The sequence below is a fragment of the Ursus maritimus genome, unplaced genomic scaffold (genome assembly GCF_017311325.1).
Source record: "Ursus maritimus isolate PB19 unplaced genomic scaffold, ASM1731132v1 scaffold_33, whole genome shotgun sequence".
Lineage (NCBI taxonomy): Eukaryota > Metazoa > Chordata > Mammalia > Carnivora > Ursidae > Ursus > Ursus maritimus.
The window spans coordinates 14823417-14846276 of NW_024425897.1; the positions used below are offsets into that span (position 1 = coordinate 14823417).

General features: G+C 46.2%; 1 protein-coding gene across 1 annotated transcript in view; it reads left to right on the plus strand.

Annotated features, from left to right (window-relative positions):
- The window catches only part of CIT (citron rho-interacting serine/threonine kinase), a 158205-nt gene that overhangs the window by 57099 nt on the left and 78246 nt on the right, over positions 1-22860 (plus strand). The window contains exons 9-12 of the mRNA XM_008707682.2: positions 3784-3967; positions 18605-18710; positions 19623-19766; positions 21068-21187. Of these exons, the coding sequence (XP_008705904.2) occupies positions 3784-3967; positions 18605-18710; positions 19623-19766; positions 21068-21187 (554 nt within the window). The remainder of the gene's footprint in view (positions 1-3783; positions 3968-18604; positions 18711-19622; positions 19767-21067; positions 21188-22860) is intronic.

Here is a 22860-nt window from a genome sequence, read left to right on the forward strand (position 1 = left end):
AGCCACTCAGGAGCCCCAGAGTTTTTGTATTTCTAACCAACTCCCAGGTGATGCTGTTGCTGCCAGTCTACTAATCACACTTTGAGAAGTATGGTTCTATATGATTTCTTCAGATCTAACTGCTACTTCACTAATTTTGTCTTTGGCTGTGTCTAATCTTCTATTTAATGCATTCAATGAGTTTTAAACTTCAAATTCAATAACAATACTTTTCATTTTTAAAGTTCTGTTTGGTTCCTTTCAACTGTGTTTGGTCCTTTTTTTCAGAGTATCCTATTCTTTAATTAGAGTTTCTCCTCATTTACCTTGATAATAAATTTATTTTATGGCCCATTTTAGATTGTTTTTTTATCTGCAGTTTTTGGAAGGCTAATTTTCCCATTTCTTTTATGTGATGATGTTCCTCCATGGTAATTTGGGTGGTTTCTTTTTCCTTGTTATGTGTAGTTGTTGGTTTCTACTTTTTTGTGCGTGAACTCCTTTCTAGTAGGGACTGTGTATGTCATTTTGTCTGTCCCGTGTGCCCTGGATTGTGAAAGTGCTTCCCCAAGATGTTCTCCTTTTGTGTCTGCCCATGCCCTAAGGGCTCAGTGATCCTGGGCCAGTATTGATGTTAATTTCTTATTTTGTAGTTCCCACCCTATACTGGATACTATAAATGCAGACACCCTAGCTGGGATTACAGTTTTATTTTTATTTTTTTTATTTTTAAAAAATACTATTTATTTATTTGACAGAGATAGTGACAGCCAGCGAGAGAGGGAACACAAGCAAGGGGAGTGGGAGAGGAAGAAGCAGGCTTCCAGTGGAGGAGCCTTATGTGGGGCTCACGCCCTGAGCCAGAGGCAGACGCTTAACGACTGAGCCACCCAGGTGCCCCACTGGGATTACAGTTTTAATCGCCAGCCTGTCTCTTTCCCCCTAAAGCGTCCTGGCCAAGGGTGAGAATCCTTGTCACTTTCTGGTGGGTAGAGAATTTCCAGTTTGCCCATTTCTTTTTGGCTTGAGGCTGTGGCTCTTTTCCTGCCCAAATGTGGCCCTGATAAGTCCTTTTTTTTTTTTTTTTTTAAAGATTTATTTATTTTAGTGAGGGAGAGAGAGATTGTGAGCAGGGGGAGGGGCCGATGGAGAGAATCTCAAACAGAATCCCGGCTAAATGCAGAGCCCAACGTGGTGCTTCATCTCACAACCCTGAAATCAGGACCTGAGGGAAAATCAAGAGTCAGGTGCTTAACCGACTGAGCCACCCAGGTGCTCCTATAAGCCCTTATTTTCAGACTTTACTGTTGTATTCAACTGACTACCTGTCTAGAGGTTTATATCCCTGGCTTTTTATCTATCCTGTGACTATCTCACCTGTTACCAGCTGGTGTATTTCATGTTGATTTCTCCTTCCTTCTATTGAAGATTGTCTGGTCCTTTTTCTAATCTCGACCATATGGACTAGCTTTGAGCATGATGGAGTTTTCAAGAGAAATCTTATTTTATAGTACAGATTTTCTAAATCATAATTATTTCACAGAGGGTGGCTCCTACCCCTATATTAATCATACTCCTCACTCAGAAATGGGATTCTATTTTAGTCCCTCAAAGATAAATTAGTATATAGTGGAAAGGGAATTAAACTTCTGCTAGAAATAAGATGATATGATAAACACAAACATTCACATGAGTGTGTGTGTGCTTTGAGCAGGAACGAAGAATATTCAACACGGATTGGGCTGTATCTCACTAGCCTTCACTAACTGTAGGATCTGTCGTAAACATGGATCTCATGTGAGCAATAACAATAATGGGTGATTTTTATGGAGTGTTTACTGTGTGCTAATGAATATGCTAAGCACTTGGTATAGATTTTTTTTTTTCATTTAAACCTCCCAACCGCCCTTTGAGGAAGTTATCTCTATGTTGAAAATGAAGCTCAGAGAGGTTAAGTGACTTTCCCGAAGACACAGAGCTGGGTAGGTGGTAGAGCTGGGATTTGAACCCACTCAGATTCCAAAGTAATGTGCCATCAGTCATAACGCTTCCATATCCGTATCATCTGTGAATCTTCATACATTTCCTCAGTCTTTACCTGAGTTTTTTGAGATGGAAAAACTTCTCTTTCTGATTCTTATGAAATGTAATTTCCATTAATTTTTTTTTTTCTTAAAGAAAGTGTTGGGTAATTGAAATCAGATTGGATTTGAGGCTATGTTGATGGAAGTACACACGGGATGTGGGCTGAAGCATTCAATGTAATTTTTCTTTCCATCAGCTAATTTTTAAAGTATTAAGCAAGTAGATTCTGATACTAACAGGGAAGATTTAAATTCTCTTGAGAGCTTGGGGGTGTTAAATAATTTTCTGGTAGTGCATTTTACGTTTTCAGTCTCTCACCTCATCTCAGTGTACCTGAAGCAGGTCCCAGGAGCAGCCAGACCTCCTCCATGTGGCTTCCTAACCGACCCCCCATCCCTTCACCTCTCCATTCACATCCCAGCGCTGTCGCTTCCATGTGGTTGTCATTGGGGTACTTTTGCAAACAGCAGATTCTTTTGAGTCTGTAAGCAGAAAAGAGACTGGTGCTCCTATCTGGTGCACGGTTTGGTTTAGAAAACAAGGAGTTAAAAAGGAAGCCTGGACTGTGCCGGCTGTGACAACGGTCCTAGGGGGCGCTGTAGTGAGCTCCGGCAGTGACTCATGCTGCTCTGTCGCTTGGATCAGCATTGGCCCCTGCCACGCAGGCGGCCAGGTGGGGTTACAGCCAGAGCACGCACAGAGTGGGGAGCATGAAGCCTGCACTGCGGGGGCTGTGATGCCTGGCTCGCCAACTCAGCTGGCCAGCTCGCCACAGACGCCTCAGCCTGCAGCCATGGTAACGCTTCTGGCCCGCTTCACCCCCTGGAGCCCACCACAATGGGCAGCCTCCTGGTGACTGATGGCCGAGTGTCCCCCTCCCTGACCAAGAGAGCTTAGTAGGTCTGCAGAAAGTGGAGAAGATGTAAGATGCCCCTAGCCTGGAGTCATGCCTTAACGAGGTAGGACGCAGATGTCCATCGGTGCATTTACACCATCAGCGCGCAGGGGTGCTGTAAATCATCGGGAAGAACTTTATTTGGCTGGTGTTTCATTATGCTGATTAAACTGCGGTGGATTTGGGCGGCATGATTGAGGTGGGGAGGAGGGATAATGAACTAAAAAAAAAAAAGTGTTTGATAAGAGCTCTGAGCACACTCCTCTGGCTATGAATGAGATAGACTGCAGTGCTATCCTAACATGAGTTACATACCTCCCAGGTTCTCTTTCCTGCTCCTTCCTCTCATTCCAGTTCATCCACGAAATGTAGAAATGCCATCTTATTTCAGTGGTTAACATTAAATATTAATGATTTAGGGATGTCCAGAGGAGGAAATACATAGGTGCGGGTTGGCTGGCATGCTGGCAGGAGCCAGCCTGATGCTCTGTCGAAGAGTTCTGGAAATATCCGGAACGAGCAGCTGGCTCCCATGAGTTCCCCAAAGTGCTTTTGTTCCACCAAGTGACCTGTTTGAGTTTCTCCTTCAGTTTACCCCAACGGGGAAGGCAGCCTGTCTGCTGGTTGGTGGCCATGTTGGCAGAGAAGGGGTTAATCTCTTGTTGCTGTAAGAGCCAAGGCTGGGTCTGCCTGTGTGAGCTAGATTGAAAGCAGGCGCTGCAGTGCCATCGCGAACGCTGAAGGAGTAAGACGATTTTTCTCCGCAACAGTGTTGAATCCGTCTGAATTTTTCTCTCCCTCTCTTCTTGTTTTTCTTTAACCAGCTCCTCCCCCCTTCGTTCCCACCCTCAAGTCTGATGATGACACCTCCAATTTTGATGAACCAGAGAAGAATTCGTGGGTTTCATCCTCTCCGTGCCAGCTGAACCTCTCAGGTTTCTCGGGCGAAGAACTGCCGTTTGTGGGGTTTTCGTATAGCAAGGCACTGGGGATTCTTGGTAGATCTGAGTAAGTGAAAATTTGACTTTCTAAGGACCTGTACTGATGTGAGGCATACAGAGCCCAAAGGTGGTGGTGGTGGGGGGGGTGGGGGGAGTGCAGTGAAGGGAAGCTGTTAATCAGCCTGCATTTGGGAAGCAATTTACCTGTCTGCGCTTTGGTGGGGTAGATCGTTCATATTCTCATTTTGCTGTGTTTAAGGTTCCTCTTCCTGTCCCTAGCATCATAATCGTCCATTGGGTACTTTGGGTTAGTTTTTCAGTGTTTGGTCTTCTTTAGAGGGGAGGAAATAGTGGGGGATATCTAGCAGTGCAGATCTTTGGTGGAAGGAGAAATGTGCAGGGTTCAAATGAGCCGTCCATCTATTTACCCATCTGTGTATCCATCTCTCAGGTGGGTGGATGGAGGTCGCTCTCATGGCTGTACTGAACGAGATCTCATAAGCTAAAGGTTTTCTGATGCGCTTAGCTGAGCTGCAAGTGGCTGTACCAGAGCTCTAACAGATAGATGGTGCTCGGCTCCACTCGAAGTCTGCTGCAAGATCAGGGATCTGGCAGCTGAGCTTCTCTGAGCTGGCGGAGCGCTGGTGGCCAGAGAGAGCCCCGTTACCGTGAGCCACCGGGAGAGAGTGTGATGCAGCCGAGTCACTGATTCACAGAAACTGGGCTTCCCAAGGAAAACAAACAAACAAACCAGGAGACTAGAAAATGGAAGTATAAACATCACCGTAAACCTCTCAACATGACAGGTCTTTTCTCCGTTCTTGAAAAAGCTCACGAAAAACGCATTCACACGGCACCTGGGACTGGAGGGTCCTGGCTTCCAGCCTCCGGGTATTTCTGTAAAATGCAGTAGCTTCTGTGGATGTAGGAGCTCAGTGTCTTGTTTCGTTCTGTGATCCCATGACATTCTGTGTTCAGAGGCACGAGTTCCCTGGGAAGGTCTTGGACCAGCTGTGTTATTCTCCTGATGCCCTGGCTTTCTCACTTGCAGGCTTTTGGTGTAACGTTAGGTAATTAGTTGCTGCCCACTTAGGAGACAAGCAGAATTTGATTTTCCCCTTGGCAGCATCCATTCCTGATTTGTTGTGCTTGTAGTTCAGAGATCGATTTGAAGGCACGCGTTGGTTCTTGGATGGTGTTTCCCCATGGGTGCTATTTGACACTGATGTTCCTCAAAAGATTTCAGACCACCGTGGGGGGAACTGGGCACTTGAGGTGAAATAGGGTTGTGGGCTGTGGTTGAATGGGAGAGAGATTTTTATGTTGAAAGATGCTGAGGTGGTCCTACTTTCCTTCTTCCCTGGGGTCTGGGTTTAATATCCGGGGTTGGATTTTGGTAGCGTTGGCTGTGCCTTTCTGGCTCATTTGCTCTGCAACTCCAAAAACAATCTGGATGGTAGGTGAACAGGCAGAGAGCTATCTAGCTGTTGAATGTGCCATCAGATGGTTTTGAAATGGCCCAGCAGGGCATTTGAAGAGCAGAGCAGAAGTGGAGGCCTGACGCTAAAGGACGCGTGGTTGGTGGGCAGCTTAACATGGACACACGCAGCACACTGAAGGTCACACATCGGACTGGAAGGAGGTGTGTGGAGAGTTCCAGTTCTGGTTAGCAGTGGGCTGGCTGGCTCAGAATGAAAGCTTGCTTGGGTTGCTAGTGATCTGAAAAACTAGGGAAGACTTGAGGGAATTCAATTTTCGGGGCAAAGGCAGTATGATGTGGGGGTCTTAGGCATTGCAATTAATCTGAAGCAGTGTGTGATTAATGGCTTATCATTCTGGAAGCCTGAAATTGCATCTGCCCTTCAGAGAAAGCTCAGTTAAGGGAGCTCCCTGATGAGGGGAGACATCTCAGTCTTAAGGCCCAGGCACTCGATAAATATTCGTTGATTTAATTTGCTCATGATTCTCTCCCCCAGATTGTGTTTATACTGCTCATTGTATTTGAAGATAAGCTATTTCACCTTTGATAGTTCACAATACATCTCTAGAGCATAACACGAGCGCCTGTTCATGCCCCAACAAAATGCTTAGTAAGATTCTCATAAAAAAACAACAACAAAAAAAGTCCATGCAAACAAAAGCATGTATTTCTTACCTGAAAGATGGGATTGGAGTATTCCTGCCTTTGGGGAACTTTAATGTCTTTGCCCTGGCAGTTTGGGATTGGAATCAGAAAGATACTCTTTCATCTCGTGTCTTTGAATGTGATCTTGCTGTCGAATTTGGCTCTTTGGCCATGGGCAGCCCTGCAGATGAAGCCTACAGCATCCTTGTAGAAATCCACTCCACCTGTTGGATGTAGGTGACCCTGGACCGATCGCATTATCATTATTTAGAAATTCAATAAAAGATGCAGTGATGAAATTAACCAGAAGCCCTTGCAGTTCTGCCGACATGTAGACAAAATTCGTTTAGCGGTGAGAGGAGGCATTTTCTGGGGGTCCCAGTGCTGCCCCCGGGAACCTGCTTTTTTCTTCCTGAGCCTCTGCTTCTCAGCATCACAGGTTTTTATTTACACATGGGGATTACCTGTGCCGTTACTCACTCTTCACACCACCTAGGAGATTGCAGATGCTGCGGTGCTGCGCTGGGGAAATTGACCCCAGATCTGTTACCATTGAATTGAATGAAATGTTCAGAGATGGAGCTGAATGAATGAGGAGTTTTCACGGAGGCTCTGGTCGTGAGAATGATTTTAATTGTTGTGATCGTTGGTTGCTTTTTAGGATCCTTTTTTTGGGACCCCAGACAGTTTTTAAGCCCGCCATGGAGCGCATCATTATTTTAGGCTTAGCAAGAATCTTGATCTCAGCATTCTGTGTCTGAAGTATCGTGGGCGTTCCTTGCAGCTTGAGTTGGAGGGAGCAGGAGGGATTCGACAGGACTGGTTTTGGTTGTCTTTGGGGTGGGATTCTGGCGAAGCTGGGGCTGGAGAGTGAGGGAGTGTCTGTCTCGTGCCTCTTTTTCTTTTTAACTGCCAATAACCCAAGCCACATCCCCAAGCTCTGGATGCTTGCATGTTTCTCTGAGCCTCTGTTTGCTTGAATTTTACAATATGTTAAAGGTTTAAAAATAAAATGGATCCCAGCTCTCTTCCCTCCCCTGTCAGCAGGGGTACATTTCTTTAGGTCCCTTCTTCCTAGATCGGAGATACTGTCTCATTTAAGCCCTGGCTGAAACTGTGCATTTCTGCAAACCTTCGGTATAAACTCTAGAAGGAAAAAACCAGTTGGTTTTATATTTTGTGCTAGTTTTGCACATGCTAGTTTGATGCTTTTGGAGAACTTGGAAATCTTGGAGGAGCAAAGAGATCTCGATGAGGCTGGAATCTGTGGGATGCCAGTGTCTGAATAGGCTGTTTTTAGAAAGGGGGGCTCTCTCTTCCTTTTGGCTCAGGGCTCTTTCCTTTCCTTCTGGATGATTGGAAGTTTCATTCTGGAGCCAGCCATCTAAACATGGTGGAGGAACGAGAAATGGCTTCCACCATTGCCTTCCCAGATTTTCAGGGAACCAGTTTTTGGTACCTCTTCCTTGCTCTGTCTGCGTTTCTTTGCGTGCCCATTTCCTCAACTGCAAAGTGAGGGGGCCGATAATGATCCCTTCGTCTTAGGGCTTTTGGGAGGATTATATGAAATCCATAAAGCACCTGATCTAGTACTTGGCACATGGAAAAGTCTCAATAAATGTTCACTGTTATTATTTTTGTTATTTAGTTTGCTGGTCTGTATGTGCATAGTGTCCCTCTGTTTATACTGAGAGGATATGGAGGGAACTCAGCAATAACTAAGTAGTCCAGCCATGCCAGAACAGAAACCCCGCCTCCCAGATCCTGGGAATTTTCTGCTAGGGAAGTTTAAACACCCTGACCAACCACAAGTTAATACGCAGTTGCCAGATACCTGCAGGTAAAAGGTGGTTGTGGGGACGGAGCGGACTGGGGGACAGAACTAGAAGGCCCAGTCTCAGAACGGGTGCCTTTCCATCAAGTTGAACAAGACAAGGCATATATGTTTCAAACGGTCCAGGGGACACAGAGCAAAAACATTTCCTGCAGAACATCATGGTACAAATGGGATATCTGACTGCTCTAGGAGTCAGGAGAGGAAGGCAGCCTCCCTTGTGGGGACACTTAATGGGTAATGCCAGCCCACAGTTCTTGCCAAGTTACAGTGATGATCTACGTTGGGATGTCTTTCCATTTCCCCAAGTCGGCTGTGATCTCAAGAGCAGGGCTGGGTGTGATTTCATCCTCGTTCTCTTGGAGCGCAGGACATAGTAGACCCTCAGTAAATACCTGTGTGGGAGACCGAGTGTGTTAGCATACTAATGGGAGGTGAAATATTTGGCTTTTTAGAAGACAGTGGATTTGGATGAGGGAAGAGAAATGTAGAGAGCATCTCAGGTGGGTTCAAGTGGTAACAACAGCTCGTCCATACAGGACACCAACTCTGTACCAGGCTCTGTTCTCAGAACTTTACACGGATTAATTCATTTAAACTGCACAGTGGCTCACCAGGAAGTTAGTGTCGTTATTCCCATTTTATATATAAGAAAACCGAGGCATGGAGAGGTTAAGCAGCTTGCCCCAAGGTCACGCAGCCCTGAGTGGCTGAGCCAGAAGTTGAACCCAGACAATGTGGCAGCTCAAGAGTCTGTTAGCCACTGTGCTATGCTGCCAGGTATGAACGCTGCTGACAGGAGAAATTAGGGGATTTGTGTGGGGTCCCCAGGTTCACGTGCTTGTCAGAAGTGGAGGCCTGTTGTGGGGAATGATGAGCAGTTGGGTTGGGGCAGGGTGGGATGAGAGCTAACAGGCGGTCTAATTGCTGGGTTTTGTTTTCAATCTCTGCAAGTTTTTTGAGTAGGTAGACTATGTAGCACTTGCTTTTTTTTTTTTTTTTTTTTTTTTTTAATTTCTTCCTCCTCTCATTAGGAGACTTTTGGCTGGTGTTTGTGTGTGTGTGTGTGTACACAAACACATGCATATATACTCTCTCCTGGAAAGTTCTTTGCTTGAGTGTAAGCTTGGTGAGCTGAAGGAACCGTGTTCATCTTGCTCTCCACGGTGGCTTCAGGCTGATCATATGCAAGGCGCTCAATAAGCATTGATGAACTGGTCCAAATCATTTTTATGGCTGCAGCTTTCAATTTGTTGATGACTCTATGATCTGTGTGTATGCAAATCTATGTTTCATACTTCTAGCTGCCTTCTGTCATTTATCCTGGGGATGGCTTATTCCAGAGGAAGATGGCCTGAATTCTCCAATCAGTTCTACTTCCCTTTTACTGACATACTCGGGAGGGTGGGGAGTTTTCCCTTAAAAACTGACTTCCTATCCCCCATCCAGCCCAGGGCTGTCTGTCATTGTGCATGCTACTTCCAGATCCCTATTGCAAAGAGCCTCATCTGTCTTTCGAGTTTTTAAAAAAATAGTCAGCAACAGTAACAGAATGTGCTCTGGTACACGAAGGTGTACATCTTCTGTACTTCCCAAATAAGTTAAAAAACTATAACTAGCTCCTGCCTGTGGTTCCTGCCCTCCAGGGCTCTGTGTTGCTTCCATTTCCACCATCACTAAATATCGGACCTTTGCCTCTGTTTGTTGTGTTGGGTTCTCTCCTCTCATTCAATTTCTTCTTTCCCTTAGTCAAGCACATCTTGTTCTACTTGCCTTATTCTGTTCTCTATTTAGACTGTGCGTGCTTGCCTCGCGGGCCTGGCAGGACCATTCTGCCGCCTTCTTGTTTGTCTTAAAGATACCTTTAGGAAATGTAATCCAAACGAGCCTAGCCCAATCCTGAAGATTAGGCTCCAAAAGATCTGTCAAGTGCGTTTTTTGCTGGCCTACACATGCTAATTTGCATGGTTGCCTCGGATCCCTTAAGAAGACAGTAATTGACTAAGTGGTGCTATGTGTTCCCAAGCTCTGCGCCAGTTTGGCACCTCTTCCTTCGCCTAAGTGAATTTCTCGCCATTCTCTCTGTTTCACTTGTCTTTTGTCTCCTGACCTCTGTCACCTTCCTTTCTCTGACCGGCTTTGTGAAAGAATAGCCTACACTCTGTGTCTCTCTTCCAATCTCTCTAACCATATGGAAATTGCTGTCTGAGAAGCCACCGATTCCACCCAACCACCAAAGCCAGTGATCCCCACCTCACCACGTGATACCATCACTTACCACGTGTGCCTTGAAACTTTCTGCTTGCTTCCCTTCTGTGTCGTGGAAACTCGGTTTTCCCTCCTACCTCTCTGACTGCCAGTCTCACTGTTCTTGGCTGTCGTCTTCTGTTCCAGGTCTTTGAAATGTTGCACTGTCTCCTCAGGTTCCATCAGTTGCCTTTTTAACCTGGTCTTGCTGATCTCATTCAGTTCCTTGACTTACACTCACTTCCTCATGGCTTTCCTCCCCATGTGCACTGTGTTCGTTATTGCTGGGATGTTCTATCCGTTTCTCAACGTCCCTGTCCTCTGTTCCCTCCCAACACAGACAGACTTGTTTGCTCACTCAGTGAGCCAGTAGGTGCCAGTTTGGTTTCTTTGTTTCATTTAACAAACCACCACTCTCCCTACCCTTCTAGACAAGAAAACTGAGTCATCTTAAGCTATTTTCCATCTCCCCCACCAACCCGTCATTTGCCAGGTCCTGTCTCCAAGTTGTACCTCTAGGATGACACTTGTGTCTATACCATTCTTTCTGTCCTTACCACCACCCATCATGGAGTTTTGCTTGGACTGTTGCAGTAGCCTCCTAACTGATTTCTCTGCCTCCAGTTTTCCCAGCTCTGATCCACTCTCCACAGAGGGTGGAATTCTTCCAAAGCACAAGTGGATGATGTCATTCTCCTGCTCAGACCTTCAGTAACATCACAGTGTGCACAGAATTAATGGCCGCTCCTGAACTTGGTATTCAAGCCTGGTATGCCAAGACCCCAACCTTCCTTTTCATTTGTACCTCCTCCTTCTCCCCCGTGTCTGGGCATGCTGCTCAATGCTCATTGATGACAGGGACCATCATGTCTTCCACCTCTCGCCTGAAACAGTGTGTTGCCCTTGGCAGGTCTTAAAAGAACATTTGTCAAATTGAAGTACACTGAAGTGGCCAGGGATTATGCCAATTCCTTCTGCACAAGTGCTAATGGAAGCTGTCCTCTAGTGAGCACTTCTTGTGTGCCCAGAGTTGTACCGAGTGCCTTACATGCATTATCTCACGAGGTCTTCCCAGTCTCACCATGACTTTGTGAGGTAGTAGGTATTAACCCCGTTTCCAGATGAGGACACTGAGCCTCAGCCAAGTTGAGTTCTTTTCCTGATGTCTTGCAGGTAGTAACACATTGAAGACTTAGACTGTCACTGGCTGCCTCCGGGAGCACTGTGCTATCCTGCCTCTAAGAGTTGTGACTTGGCTGGATGGTGCAGGACCTACAGGCTAGCCTAATAATAAGGGTGAAAGAGTGGCTCTTACTGAGAACTCACTACCAGGCACTATTTCAAGTGCTTGACGAATATTCTTGCTTAATCCCAGCAGACCCATTGTTTTACAGATAAGGAAACTGATCATGAAGCTTTGATTACTTTTTTTTTTTTTAAGATTTACCTATTATTTGAAGGGGGTGGGGCACACATAGCCAGGGAGAGAGAAAATCCCAAGCAGACCCTGTGCTGAGTGCAGATCCCAATGCAGGGCTGGATCTCACCATCCTGAGATCACGACCTGAGCCAAAATCAAGAGTTGGGCACTCAACCAACTGAGCCACCCTGGCTCCCCAAAGCTTGAGTTACTTCTTAAAGTTCATGCACCTTTCATGTGGCAGAGAATGGCCAACTTTTCCAACTTTTAACTTTAGAGTTGATGTAAGTATTCTTTATTTTGGGGCACAAACTGTGGTATACTCATTAAAAACCCAGGCTTTGGAATCAGGTCGATGTGGGTTCCCATCTAGGCTCTGCTGCTCACCACTTGTGTGAATGAGGCATTTAATGTCTCCCAGCATCAATTCCCTTATATATAAAGTGGAGGTTGTTACAGTGCCTACCTGCTAGGCTTGTTAGGGGAACACACAGAGCATGTGGTGTTAGCACCTGGAGCAGAGTGAGTGTCCATTTCATATTTGTTCTTGTTATTTTGGGGTGAGAATGGACCTAGGGATGCTTTCAATTCTCCCTTCGTCCCTGCTTGAGTTTATAAAGACATCTTGCTAGTTTCTGCCCATTGAGAGAATCAGGCTCCACGTGGGGTGCCTGACAGATGTCCTAATATCTCCATCCAATTTTTTACTCTGAATGGAGTCCGTGATGTGTTAGCTAAACTGGTTCCTTCCATAAAACATGCTCGAGGCTTCTGGTGGGATCTAGTTCCAGTGGGGTCTGGAACTTGGTGCTGGGGAAATGTGCTGTGCTCAACCTTAATGTCACGCACTCCCACCCACCCCGCAGTGCTTGAGTGTCCCCTGGAGGGGACAGTGCATGTGTGTGTCATCGTGACACTGCTGTCCTAGAACCAGGGTATCCAGGCATCTCCCAGGCAAGGGCCAGAAAGCTTTATCATGCCAGCATTGATTCAACGTATTTCTTGTTTTGGATTCCTGTCCACTGTGACCTTTAAACTGAGGCTGCCTGGGGCACAGAAATATTTGGCATACCATTCATTCACCCATTCATTCACTCCACAAATACACTGCTCTAGGCCTGTGGCATAACTGAACAAGACAGACAGGGTCCCTGCCCTCAAGAAGCTAGCATTCTGTTCGGGGAGACAGAGGATAAATAAATTCATAAATAAGAGATTTTTTGTGGTGGATGTGTGGTGGATGGAAAGGCAGCAAGAACTGGACTCAACGAGGTAAGTTAGGTGACTGCGGCCCTCCAGGTAGGAGGCGGAAGTATGGCGTTAACCCACAGAGCAAGGCACTGGCTTCGATGTGGGGACTGTATGAGAAATCCCACCAGGGGTGCCTGGGTGGCACAGCGGTTAAGCATCTGCCTTCGGCTCAGGGCGTGATCCTGACGTTGTGGGATCGAGCCCCACATCAGGCTCCTCTGCTATGAGCCTGCTTCTTCCTCTCCCACTCCCCCTGCTTGTGTTCCCTCTCTCGCTGGCTGTCTCTATCCTGTCGAATAAATAAATAAAATCTTTAAAAAAAAAAAAAAAAGAAATCCCACCAGTAGTTACACTTTCATTAATAATGTGATTTTAAATTAATGATGTGTGTGGGTAGGTAAGGGTGCCCCAAAGCTAGCTAGACTCTGAAAGTTTTGTAGAGCCGTATTTTTAATATTTCCAAGTGTTCATGATGGACACCACTTGTGTATTTTTAAACGGGCTTATAAAGTTAGTTCATAAATTTCAGAATGCTCAATCTTAAAAGCCAATATATTTTTGGAACAGAATGCTGATGAGTGTTTTATTTTTTGCACCATATTACATCTTGCCGTTGCATGTATTTTTAGTGCCGTTGGCCACAATTAAGGTAGGGCCCTCAGCTGAGCTAATTTTGATTCCCTGGGTTTAGACTCAAGTATCCATTCTTGGTTATCTCGAGACTATCTGTGATTTGTGACCTGGGTTCTCTATGATCTGGTGGCATCTTCTGCCATCTTAGGATCCTCTTCCTAAGGGAATAAATGGATGGCTTGATGCTTTAGCATGATCTTAATTATTACAGCAGCGACGAGAGAGTACTCAACACAGACACTTTCTCGAGGATGGAAGCACAGATTGTATTCTCTTTTGATAGGAAAAGCATTCTCTCAGTAGCTTTATTGAGGATTTTTTTTGAGTCATGTGGATTATTATAGACGCCAGGAAAACTGCGTTTTATCATTTGTACTTAAATGCTGAAGTTACATGGAAAGCAATTTTTAGGTCACATCTAACACATTTTAAGCAAATATTCTTTCCGCTGCAGCAGAACCAACCGAGCCCAACCTTCCCTCTGGGTGTCATATACCATTACCTCTCTTAATACTCTTGGGGCCCCTATAATTATAAAGCAGATGTGTATATCAGGAAGAGATGTTGATTTCAGAGTAAATTTTTCTAGAAAATAGAACTGGAAAAAAGAGGAAAACCCAAACTTGGCTTCGTGCTTGAAGAGACAGCACTGCTGTGTGTGGGTGGCTGGCTGCATGCACCCGCTGCTCAGAAGTGCCTTTTCTCTCCATGGGTATAACTGGCTGTGTATCAGAGATGCGGCCAGGAGGAGTAGGCAAGCAATGTGTGGGCAGGCTGCATGTTCTTTTATTAGCATCCTCATTGTACTGCACCTCATCGAGCCCGGAGCATGAACCAGCCTGGGCCTCTAAAGTCGGCGCTGTTTCCTATTTAATTACCCCCTGCACCGCCAAATGAGGGAGGAAGAGTTGCTCTTGTGTGTGCATTGAGCCGTTTTGGGGGGTGGCTGTGGACTGACCTGAACGGATGTTCTGGGGCACCCAGGCTGTACTGGGCTCAGCCTTGGAACTGCCCTCCCAGCATTGCACTCAGCCAGCCATGGGTAGAAGTTACCTTCCCTTGAATGATCCATTTCCCTTTCTTCTGTGAGCTCGCTCCTCTGGGTCTCTGCAGCACTGTTCTTGGGTTGCTTCTCTTGGGTTTGTCCAAGGCTGACCAGCCAAGGAGTAGCAGAGTCGGAATTGAACCTACGGCTGTTGGGTTGCAGAGCCCAACTTTGAACCAAAACCCAGTTCTGCTGCCCCACACCTGCGCCCACATCATCATAATGGGGTAAGAGCATGTAGAGGCCATAGGGTAAGGTATTCCCTTAGCTTCAGTGCCATGGGATAACAATACCCACCTCATAGGATTGTTGAATGAGTTCAGTGATGTAACTTGTAAAGGTATCAAGTATAGTGTCTGATGGATAGTTAAGTGCTCAGTGAATGGACACTATTATTGATGACAAAGGTGGTGGCTTAATTCTCTCTCCCACATTGCTACTTGTTTGAGGACAGGAATTCTGACTTTCTTGACTAGGTGTCTACATGAAAAATAAATAGAAAACAAATATGTTGAGTCATACCTGTCTCTAGTGTGTTTCTCTTACAGAAGTAATTCATGGAAATGGTATACTGCAGTTGACTTATTAAAAATAGGAATAGTCTTAATCACTGTCTGAAATCTGCACATTGTCTTGAAATTCATAGCCCATCATGATGAACTTCAAAATTGTGTCCCCACTCAAGGAGTGACCACAAGGCACCAGTACCAAAGAGCCTGGCCAAAATACCACCTCGAGCCAAATGACGGGGACTGTCATACTATGAGTTTTAAATGCCTATACCCGAAATCACAGATGCTTTCTTTTAATTAGCATCCTGGTTCTCAATCCTCTGTACATTAGAATCACCTGAGAGCTTAAAGTGGTGCCTTCCAGGCCCCCTTCCCAGTCTGTCTCTGGTTTAATTGGTCTAGTTTGGCCCTGGATATCAGGGTTTCTTTGTTTTGTTTTGTTTTGTTTTAAAACTTCATATATTTTTATTTATTTTTTTTAAAGATTTTATTTATTTATTTGACAGAGATAGAGACAGCCAGAGAGAGAGGGAACACAAGCAGGGGGAGTGGGAGGGGAAGAAGCAGGCTCATAGCGGAGGAGCCTGATGTGGGGCTCGATCCCATAACGCCGGGATCACGCCCTGAGTCGAAGGCAGACGCTTAACCGCTGTGCCACCCAGGCGCCCCAAAACTTCATATATTTTTAAGAGCAGTTTTAGGTTTGCTGCAATATTAGCAAGAGGTGCGGAGATTTCCTCTTTACCCCCAAATGTGCACAGCCTCCCCCATCATCAACAATTTTTTTTTTAAAAGATTTTATTTATTTATTTGACAGAGAGAGAGAGAGAGAGAGAGCCAGCGAGAGAGGGAACACATGCAGGGGGAGTGGGAGAGGAAGAAGCAGACTCCCAGCAGAGGAGCCCAATGTGGGGCTCGATCCCAGAACGCCAGGATCACGCCCTGAGCCGAAGGCAGATGCTTAATGACTGAGCCACCCAGGCGCCCCCATCGACAATATTCTTGTTACAGTTGATGAACCTACACAGACATGTCATCATTACCCTGAGTCCATAGTTTACCACTGTGAGTGGTGTGCATTTTATGGGTTTGGACAAATGTGTAAGGACATGGATCCACCATCATAGTATCACGTGGAGTATTTTCACTGCCTTACGTCAGTGTTTTATAAAAGCTTTGCAGGTGATTCTAATGCACAGCCCAGTAGAAGACCAGGGCAGTTCCAGAAAGCTGTGAGGACCTTTACCCTGCTCCATTCCTCCAGCCTTAGGTACAAGCTGGGTTCAGTACCAGCAGTCTTACCATAGCTTTTTTTTTTTTAGGTGTAATTTTTTATTTATTCTAAAAAAGAGAGATTTCTTTAGCACCTTTATTCTGAAGAGCTCTTAATTGCTGTACTTAGAACTTCTAAACAGTGAACATTTGTCAAGCATCAAAATAGCTATCAAAATAGAAAGGGAGTTGGATCTCAGGTGACGAGGAGGGCTGTCTGATGGTCTCCCGTGAGTGCAGGTGGGTGGGGGGTGCACATCCTCTTGATTCTGGGACTCATTAACGGGTGACCTAGAAACGCTTTTCTTTCTTTGTGAATAAGCAATCAGCTTTTGTACCCACAGCAGCACCCTTTACACAGTAACACTGCTGGATCCTGTCCTCCATGTGTTATCAAGTTTTGGGGCCGCTTCCCACCCCTAACATCACACCCCCCCTGTAATTCGTTCCTCTAGAAGGGGCTGGTTCTGTGTTCAGGTGCAAAGAGCTATGGCCTCTGCTATCATCCCTGACCCGGGTCAGTGTGTATGTAACTTAGTGACATGCGGGTGCCTCCTGATTACTGAAGGACCAGGGACCCCGTCTGTGGATCATCTCTCCCTCCTTAGGGGGTTTGGGTCTCCTTCTCTAGCCTACCCACCAGAGTGAAGTCAGGAATAAAGGAAGTAGCAAAGGCAACCCAAGGTCACGCCAAGCAACCCATTTCATCTCAGATTAAAAAGAAAAAGTGTGTATGTGTGTGGGTTTTGGCTAGATTTTAGATAGAAAATAGGCTAGTAAGAGCTCTAGAACTTGATTATAATTTCTTGCCAAAAGTGATATCAAAAGATTTGTTTCTGGATTTCAATCCCTGTTGACAATTTTTGTGAATAATCAACATTCGTTTTAATGAGAATAATAGCATGGAACACTTCACCCGCCCCTCCCGGAGTTTTACTATTTCAAGCAACTGTTGTAGCCTGTGAGGCATGGACTATTTATTTACACCGTTGTATGGGTTGTGATGATAGAAATGACAACGATAATAGTAATGCTTGACGTTTATTGAACCCTTGTAATGTGCCAGGCGCTGCGCCAAGGGTGATATCTGGCTTGTCTTATTTAACCCTCACAAGAATTCTTTGAGGGAGGTTGAGGATTATCCCCATTTTACAGATGAGGAGGCCGAGGCTCTGTGAGTGGCGAGTCAGATTTCGAACAGAGCAGCATGCCTCTGGGTGTCGACTGCACGTACGTAGGGAGCCGTCACTGGGGTACGGTGAGCCAGCCATGCTGTGCCAGCCCTTGCCACTGGGCCAGGGAGAGAGGACTGAGTTGCTGCAGGAAATGGACCTCATGTAGGCCAGGAAGGAGTTTAGGGCATCAGAAAGCAGAATTTCACCTGCTGGTAAGAAGTGAGTGCTCACTGATAACCGGCTCCTGCAACCCTGTTACCAAGACAACAAAGATGGGCACGTGGGGCGGTGGTGGGCTCTGTCACATGTCCCTCCGAGCACAAGAGCCTCTGCCGGTTGTTCCTCTGGCCCTGCCCTTCCCCCACCCCAGTGTTCATGCCCAGAGTGCCAAGCACTGAGGGCAGCTGCCCTGGGTGCGAAGTGTCCTTTCCCCCATAACTCACTGCTTCTCAGGACAAGGCAGAGTGTGTAAGTGACATATACATGTGCGGTTGAGTGCCTCCTTCCTGTGGAGAGGGCCTCCTTCTAGGCCCCTCTTGGGAGGTCATGCCTCATTCTTTTCATGATACCGTCCTGGGCACTCTCTCGGGTGCATGTCAGTGCCTGAACACCAGCTGTCTGTAGAGACCAGCAGAGATCAATTATGAATTGGCAGCTTCGTCATCTCTAAAATGAGGATAATCAATCGTATTTGCCTCATAGAATGATAGAGAATAAAGAGTTAAGACCTAGGTAGCTTCAGACCAGAGCCATGTATGTAGTCTGTGCTCAGGAGGCGTACAGTCTCCTGTTGTTGCTGTAACAAGTTGCCACAAGTAAGTGGCTTAAAACAGCGTGAATGTATCACCTTAGAGCTCTGGAGGTCAGAAATCCAAGATGGGTTTTGTCGGGCTGAAATTAGGGTGTAGACAGGGCTGTGCTCCGTGGAGCCTTTAGGAGAGAACTGGTTTCCCTGCCTTTCCCAGCTTCTAGAGGTCGCCCAGATTCTTTGGCTCGGGGCAGGTCGGCCAGAGTTCTTGCTTCTGTCTGCCTCTCGGCCTCATGGCCTTGGTGTCCTCAGAAGCTTCTTGAGCCAGCTCTGTGTACGGCCGCAGAACTCTGGCAGGTCCGTAATCTCTGCCACAGGTTCTGAAAGCAGCTCTTTAGAACCACCTGCCGGCCACCTCGACGCTGGCTTTCTTCTTCTCTAGGTCTGTCGTGTCAAGTCTGGACTCCCCTGCCAAGACTAGCTCCATGGAAAAGAAACTTCTCATCAAAAGCAAAGAGCTGCAAGACTCCCAGGACAAGTGTCACAAGGTATTTATTTCCGCAGCCGGCCTCCCTCCTTGCTCCAGGATCCTCCCGTCAATCTATGCCAAGGGATCCGCCCGGGGCCGCTGCTGGCGCTGAGCCACCTGATCCATACCGAGCGGGCGAGGCGCTCCCTCCCTCGCTGAAGTCTCGCCTCCAGCAGCTCAGAGGGAGATGAATTCAGGCCTTGACGTTGCCGTAAATCCTTTAAATCTTAACCAGAGGAGGCCCTGGATTTAAAACGGCCCGTTCCTCAGCATGACCCAGCCAGATGTCTGCTTCTTCCGGCAGGTGGCGTGGGTCCTCACCTGTGGCCGAGATGCATCCCATCTGCTTTGAGTGATGCGAAGTCTCTCTTCTTAGTCCTTTAAACCTCCTGCTTATGTAACTGCGGCCATTGTGTTGACTATGCTCAACGTCTCTTAACGCTCACTGTTCCTGCCCAGGGGCAGCTCTCTGGAAGCTCCTAAAACCCACTCCTTGCCTGGGACTCCTCTAAGAGTGCAGACGAATACATATCTCCTTGCCCTGTCCTGGATTGGTCCTCTAGATCTTTGCAAGGAGATGGGGGGGATCAAGATGGATTTGGGATAAAATTAAAGTGACGTGTGCCAAAAACCAAACTAAACCCAAAAAGCATACAGGTGAAAAATGGTGATTGTGGCTTCCTTGCTCACTGGGCTAGAGAAGTGACCAAGTGTGAACCGAGTCTTGGATGAGAGGAGTGACTTAGCATTGGTGACTGTCCTTACGAAGAACTGTGCACTCCCGGGCGAAGAAGCAATGGTATTTCCTTCCCAACCTTTGGCGAATTAGTGCCAGCCCAGACCACCAGGTGGTTTCGGAGGCTGCTTGAGATTTGATTGCTCCTAACGAACCTCCACGGGCCCTTTTAACCTGTCGATGTGTCTGTTTCAGATGGAGCAGGAAATGACCCGGTTACATCGGAGAGTGTCAGAGGTGGAGGCTGTGCTTAGTCAGAAGGAGGTGGAGCTGAAGGCCTCTGAGACTCAGAGATCCCTCCTGGAGCAGGACCTTGCTACCTACATCACAGAATGCAGTGTGAGCCTTCCCCAAAGTCCCCTTCCCTTGGAGGCGGCACTTCCTGTTGTGTGTGTCTCATCCTGTTTCATGATGGCTTCATGAGGCACATCACAGCCAACGGCAGAGAGTAGAGAGAGAGAGAGGGAGTATTCAAAGGCAAGCTGTGTGATTGGCAGGGTAGCCTGAGCCAGGTGGGAGGACCCCGAACAGTGAGGACTGGGCTCCAGGAGTCCAGGTAGGCTGCGGAGCCTGGACACAGGCCTAGTCGTTGCTGCGGCAAGCAGCCGAGGGTCCGAGCGCCTCCCATCCCAGCCTCTCTGGTCTATATCCCGTCCACCACCAGCAGCCTCAAGAGCCCCGTTCCTAAATGAGCACAGGAACATGTATTTTGAATCTGCCTGAGATCTGTTTTCCATTGCTTAGAACCAGCGCAGCAACAAGAAAACTCAGCCTGTAAAAAAAACCCAGGCCCTCTGTCATTATTTACCATGTGACGTTTTTAGTTTTTTTTTTTTTTTCCTTTCCTTCACGAGAGTAGACTGTCTTCTCCATTGTCTCGTTAAATTTTTCATTCAGGTGTTTTTTTAATGTGGCCAATTAAACAGTCTTAAGAAGTTGAATCACACATTTTTCAAGTTTTTTTTTTTTTCACAAGGGAGAGGAAATCTATAGAACGTGGCTGATTAAGAATAACTGCTATGTTTCCATTCCAGATTTGGCTGCCTTTCAGTGGTGGGTGAAGTTATTCAGATCTGTATTTCAGATCTGTATTTCAGTGCCACTAAAGCTTTGAGGGAACCTTATGGATGAAAGGTGTCCAGAAAATGTAAGCCAGGAGGTGGATTTAGACTCCTTGGGGTCTTAAATGGCACTTAGGCAAGAAGGAAGTTCATTGCTCCTCTGAGAGAGGGACCTATCCCAGAGAGCCCTCCAATAGCTGATACTCCAGAACAGACTTCGCAGCCGTCCCCGTGGTGGGTTAACGAAAGTCTAAGGGGTCTTGTTGGTTCTCAGCCCTGATCACACAAGTAAGTACCTGCCAGGACAGGTGGACGGTGGTAGGAGGCAGGTTGTGCTGCCAGTTTGCACTTTCAGGCCGGACCCGTGAGGACTCAAGGTTGAGATGATGTTTCTTGAACCGAGGGGTTTTACAGGATGAAAAAAACCGGAGCCAGCAACCAACTGGAAGTTGTCAACTTTGCTCCGTCTCCCGAAACTGTCCTGGTGTCTGCGAAGCAGCTTGCAACCTCCCTTAATGAATCTTTTCAAACAGAGCAGGAACCCCAGGGCCTCCCTATTAAAATTTTTGCTTTCCTCAGAGCTTAAAGCGCAGTTTGGAGCAAGCACGGATGGAGGTGTCCCAGGAGGATGACAAAGCACTCCAGCTGCTCCATGATATCCGGGAGCAGAGCCGGAAGCTCCAGGAAATCAAAGAGCAGGTATGAGTGTTGCTCGGGTGTGGGCCGGCACCCTGGACCTCCGAGTTCAGGGGAGGTGTGTTTTGGGAGGGGTGGGGGGGGCAGGGGAGAGATGTATGTAGGTCATTTGGAAACTGTAGATGGCCCATGATTTATATAAATGGTGGAGTGCTTGTTCTAGCTCCTTTAGAAGTCTGCAGCCCATTGTGGCTACTCTTTTCAACGAAAGGTGTAGGTTTAGAGCAAAAGGGGCCAAACTGGGGCCAATGGGACGAATCTAGCTCACCACCTGTTTTCCATGGCCACGAGCTAAGAATGGCTTTTGCATTTTTAATTGGTTGAGGGGCAAAAATGAAGAAGACTATTTTATGACATGTGAAAATTATATGGAATTCAAATTCCATCATCCATAAATAAAGTTTTATTGAAACACAGCCATGTCCATTCATTTATGTAGTGTCCATGGCTGCTTGTCATGCTACAGTGGCAGGGGTGGGTAGTTGTGACAAAGACCATATGGCCTACGAAGCAGAAATTACTTGCTATCTAGCTTTTTACAGAAAAAGTTTGTCAATCTCTGCTTTAGACCATCAAAAAAATTAATATTTTTATAGCTTTTCAGATGTACTTTAAGTTTTTGAGAGAAGATAGGATATTTCTTTTCCTTCTTTTTTTTTTTTTTAGATTTTATTTATTTATTTGAGAGAGAGAGAGCACGAATGAGGGGAGAAGCAGAGGGAGAGGGAGAAGCAGACTCTCTGAGGAGTCTCGGTCCCAGGACCCTGGGATCATGACCTGAGCCTAACGGACTGAGCTGCCCAGACACCTCGAAGCCAGGATATTTCATAGTTTTACTTGTGTAAAGATAGAGAAGAAGAGTTTGAACAGCGAAGGCCGTGTCAGAATTAACCCAGGGAAATCTAAGTGCAGAAAGCCATCCCCTTAGTGTTCAGAAAAGAGAATCGAGATGTTTAAAAAGCCTACTCTCTCTCTCTTTTTTTTTGTTCCTTTCTAAAAGGGTTTTCTTTCTAGATAGTTCATTTTTATTTTGCTTCATTGTTTCCTTTTTAGCATGGATTTTTCGGTCCTTTGAAGAAACTGTAAATAGAAACTTTAATGAAGAGATGGCAACGAGCAATTGGGAGAGCTGAATTATCAGCTGCCAGGCAACTCTCATTCATTTCAGAAAATCTAATGGAAGCAGTGATGGGAATGAACATTTTTATGTCTGGGTAGCACAGACTTAGCCATCTGGGTGGTGCTAATGCAAGAGACTCCTGAAAATCATTTGATCCATTAACTTTTCTTTAAAGAAACAATGAATGTTTTGGGGTTTTTGTTGGCACAATCTGTGTATCGCCTTACTATTTTAAAGTGATTAGTGAATATCCTCTTGCTTGATCAAGATGTTATAAATAAACCTGCAAAGGTAATTTTGGCAATCTGTTCTGAACACTGATACTAATCTTAGAGATTTTGAAGGTTACACATAGAGTTTGAAAAATCTGCTCTGACAGTTGACTCATTGCGCCTTTTATCAACATCGGTTTTCATCCTAAAAGTTTCAAGAGATAGGATTCTTTTTCTCCCATTAGTTCAATGTGTTTTGGAGATTCGCTTTTGGTGACATCCTGGGGGAAATGAAAGCCGCATTCGGCCACCAGAGGGAGCAGCTGGTGGCCTTGACTTCCATA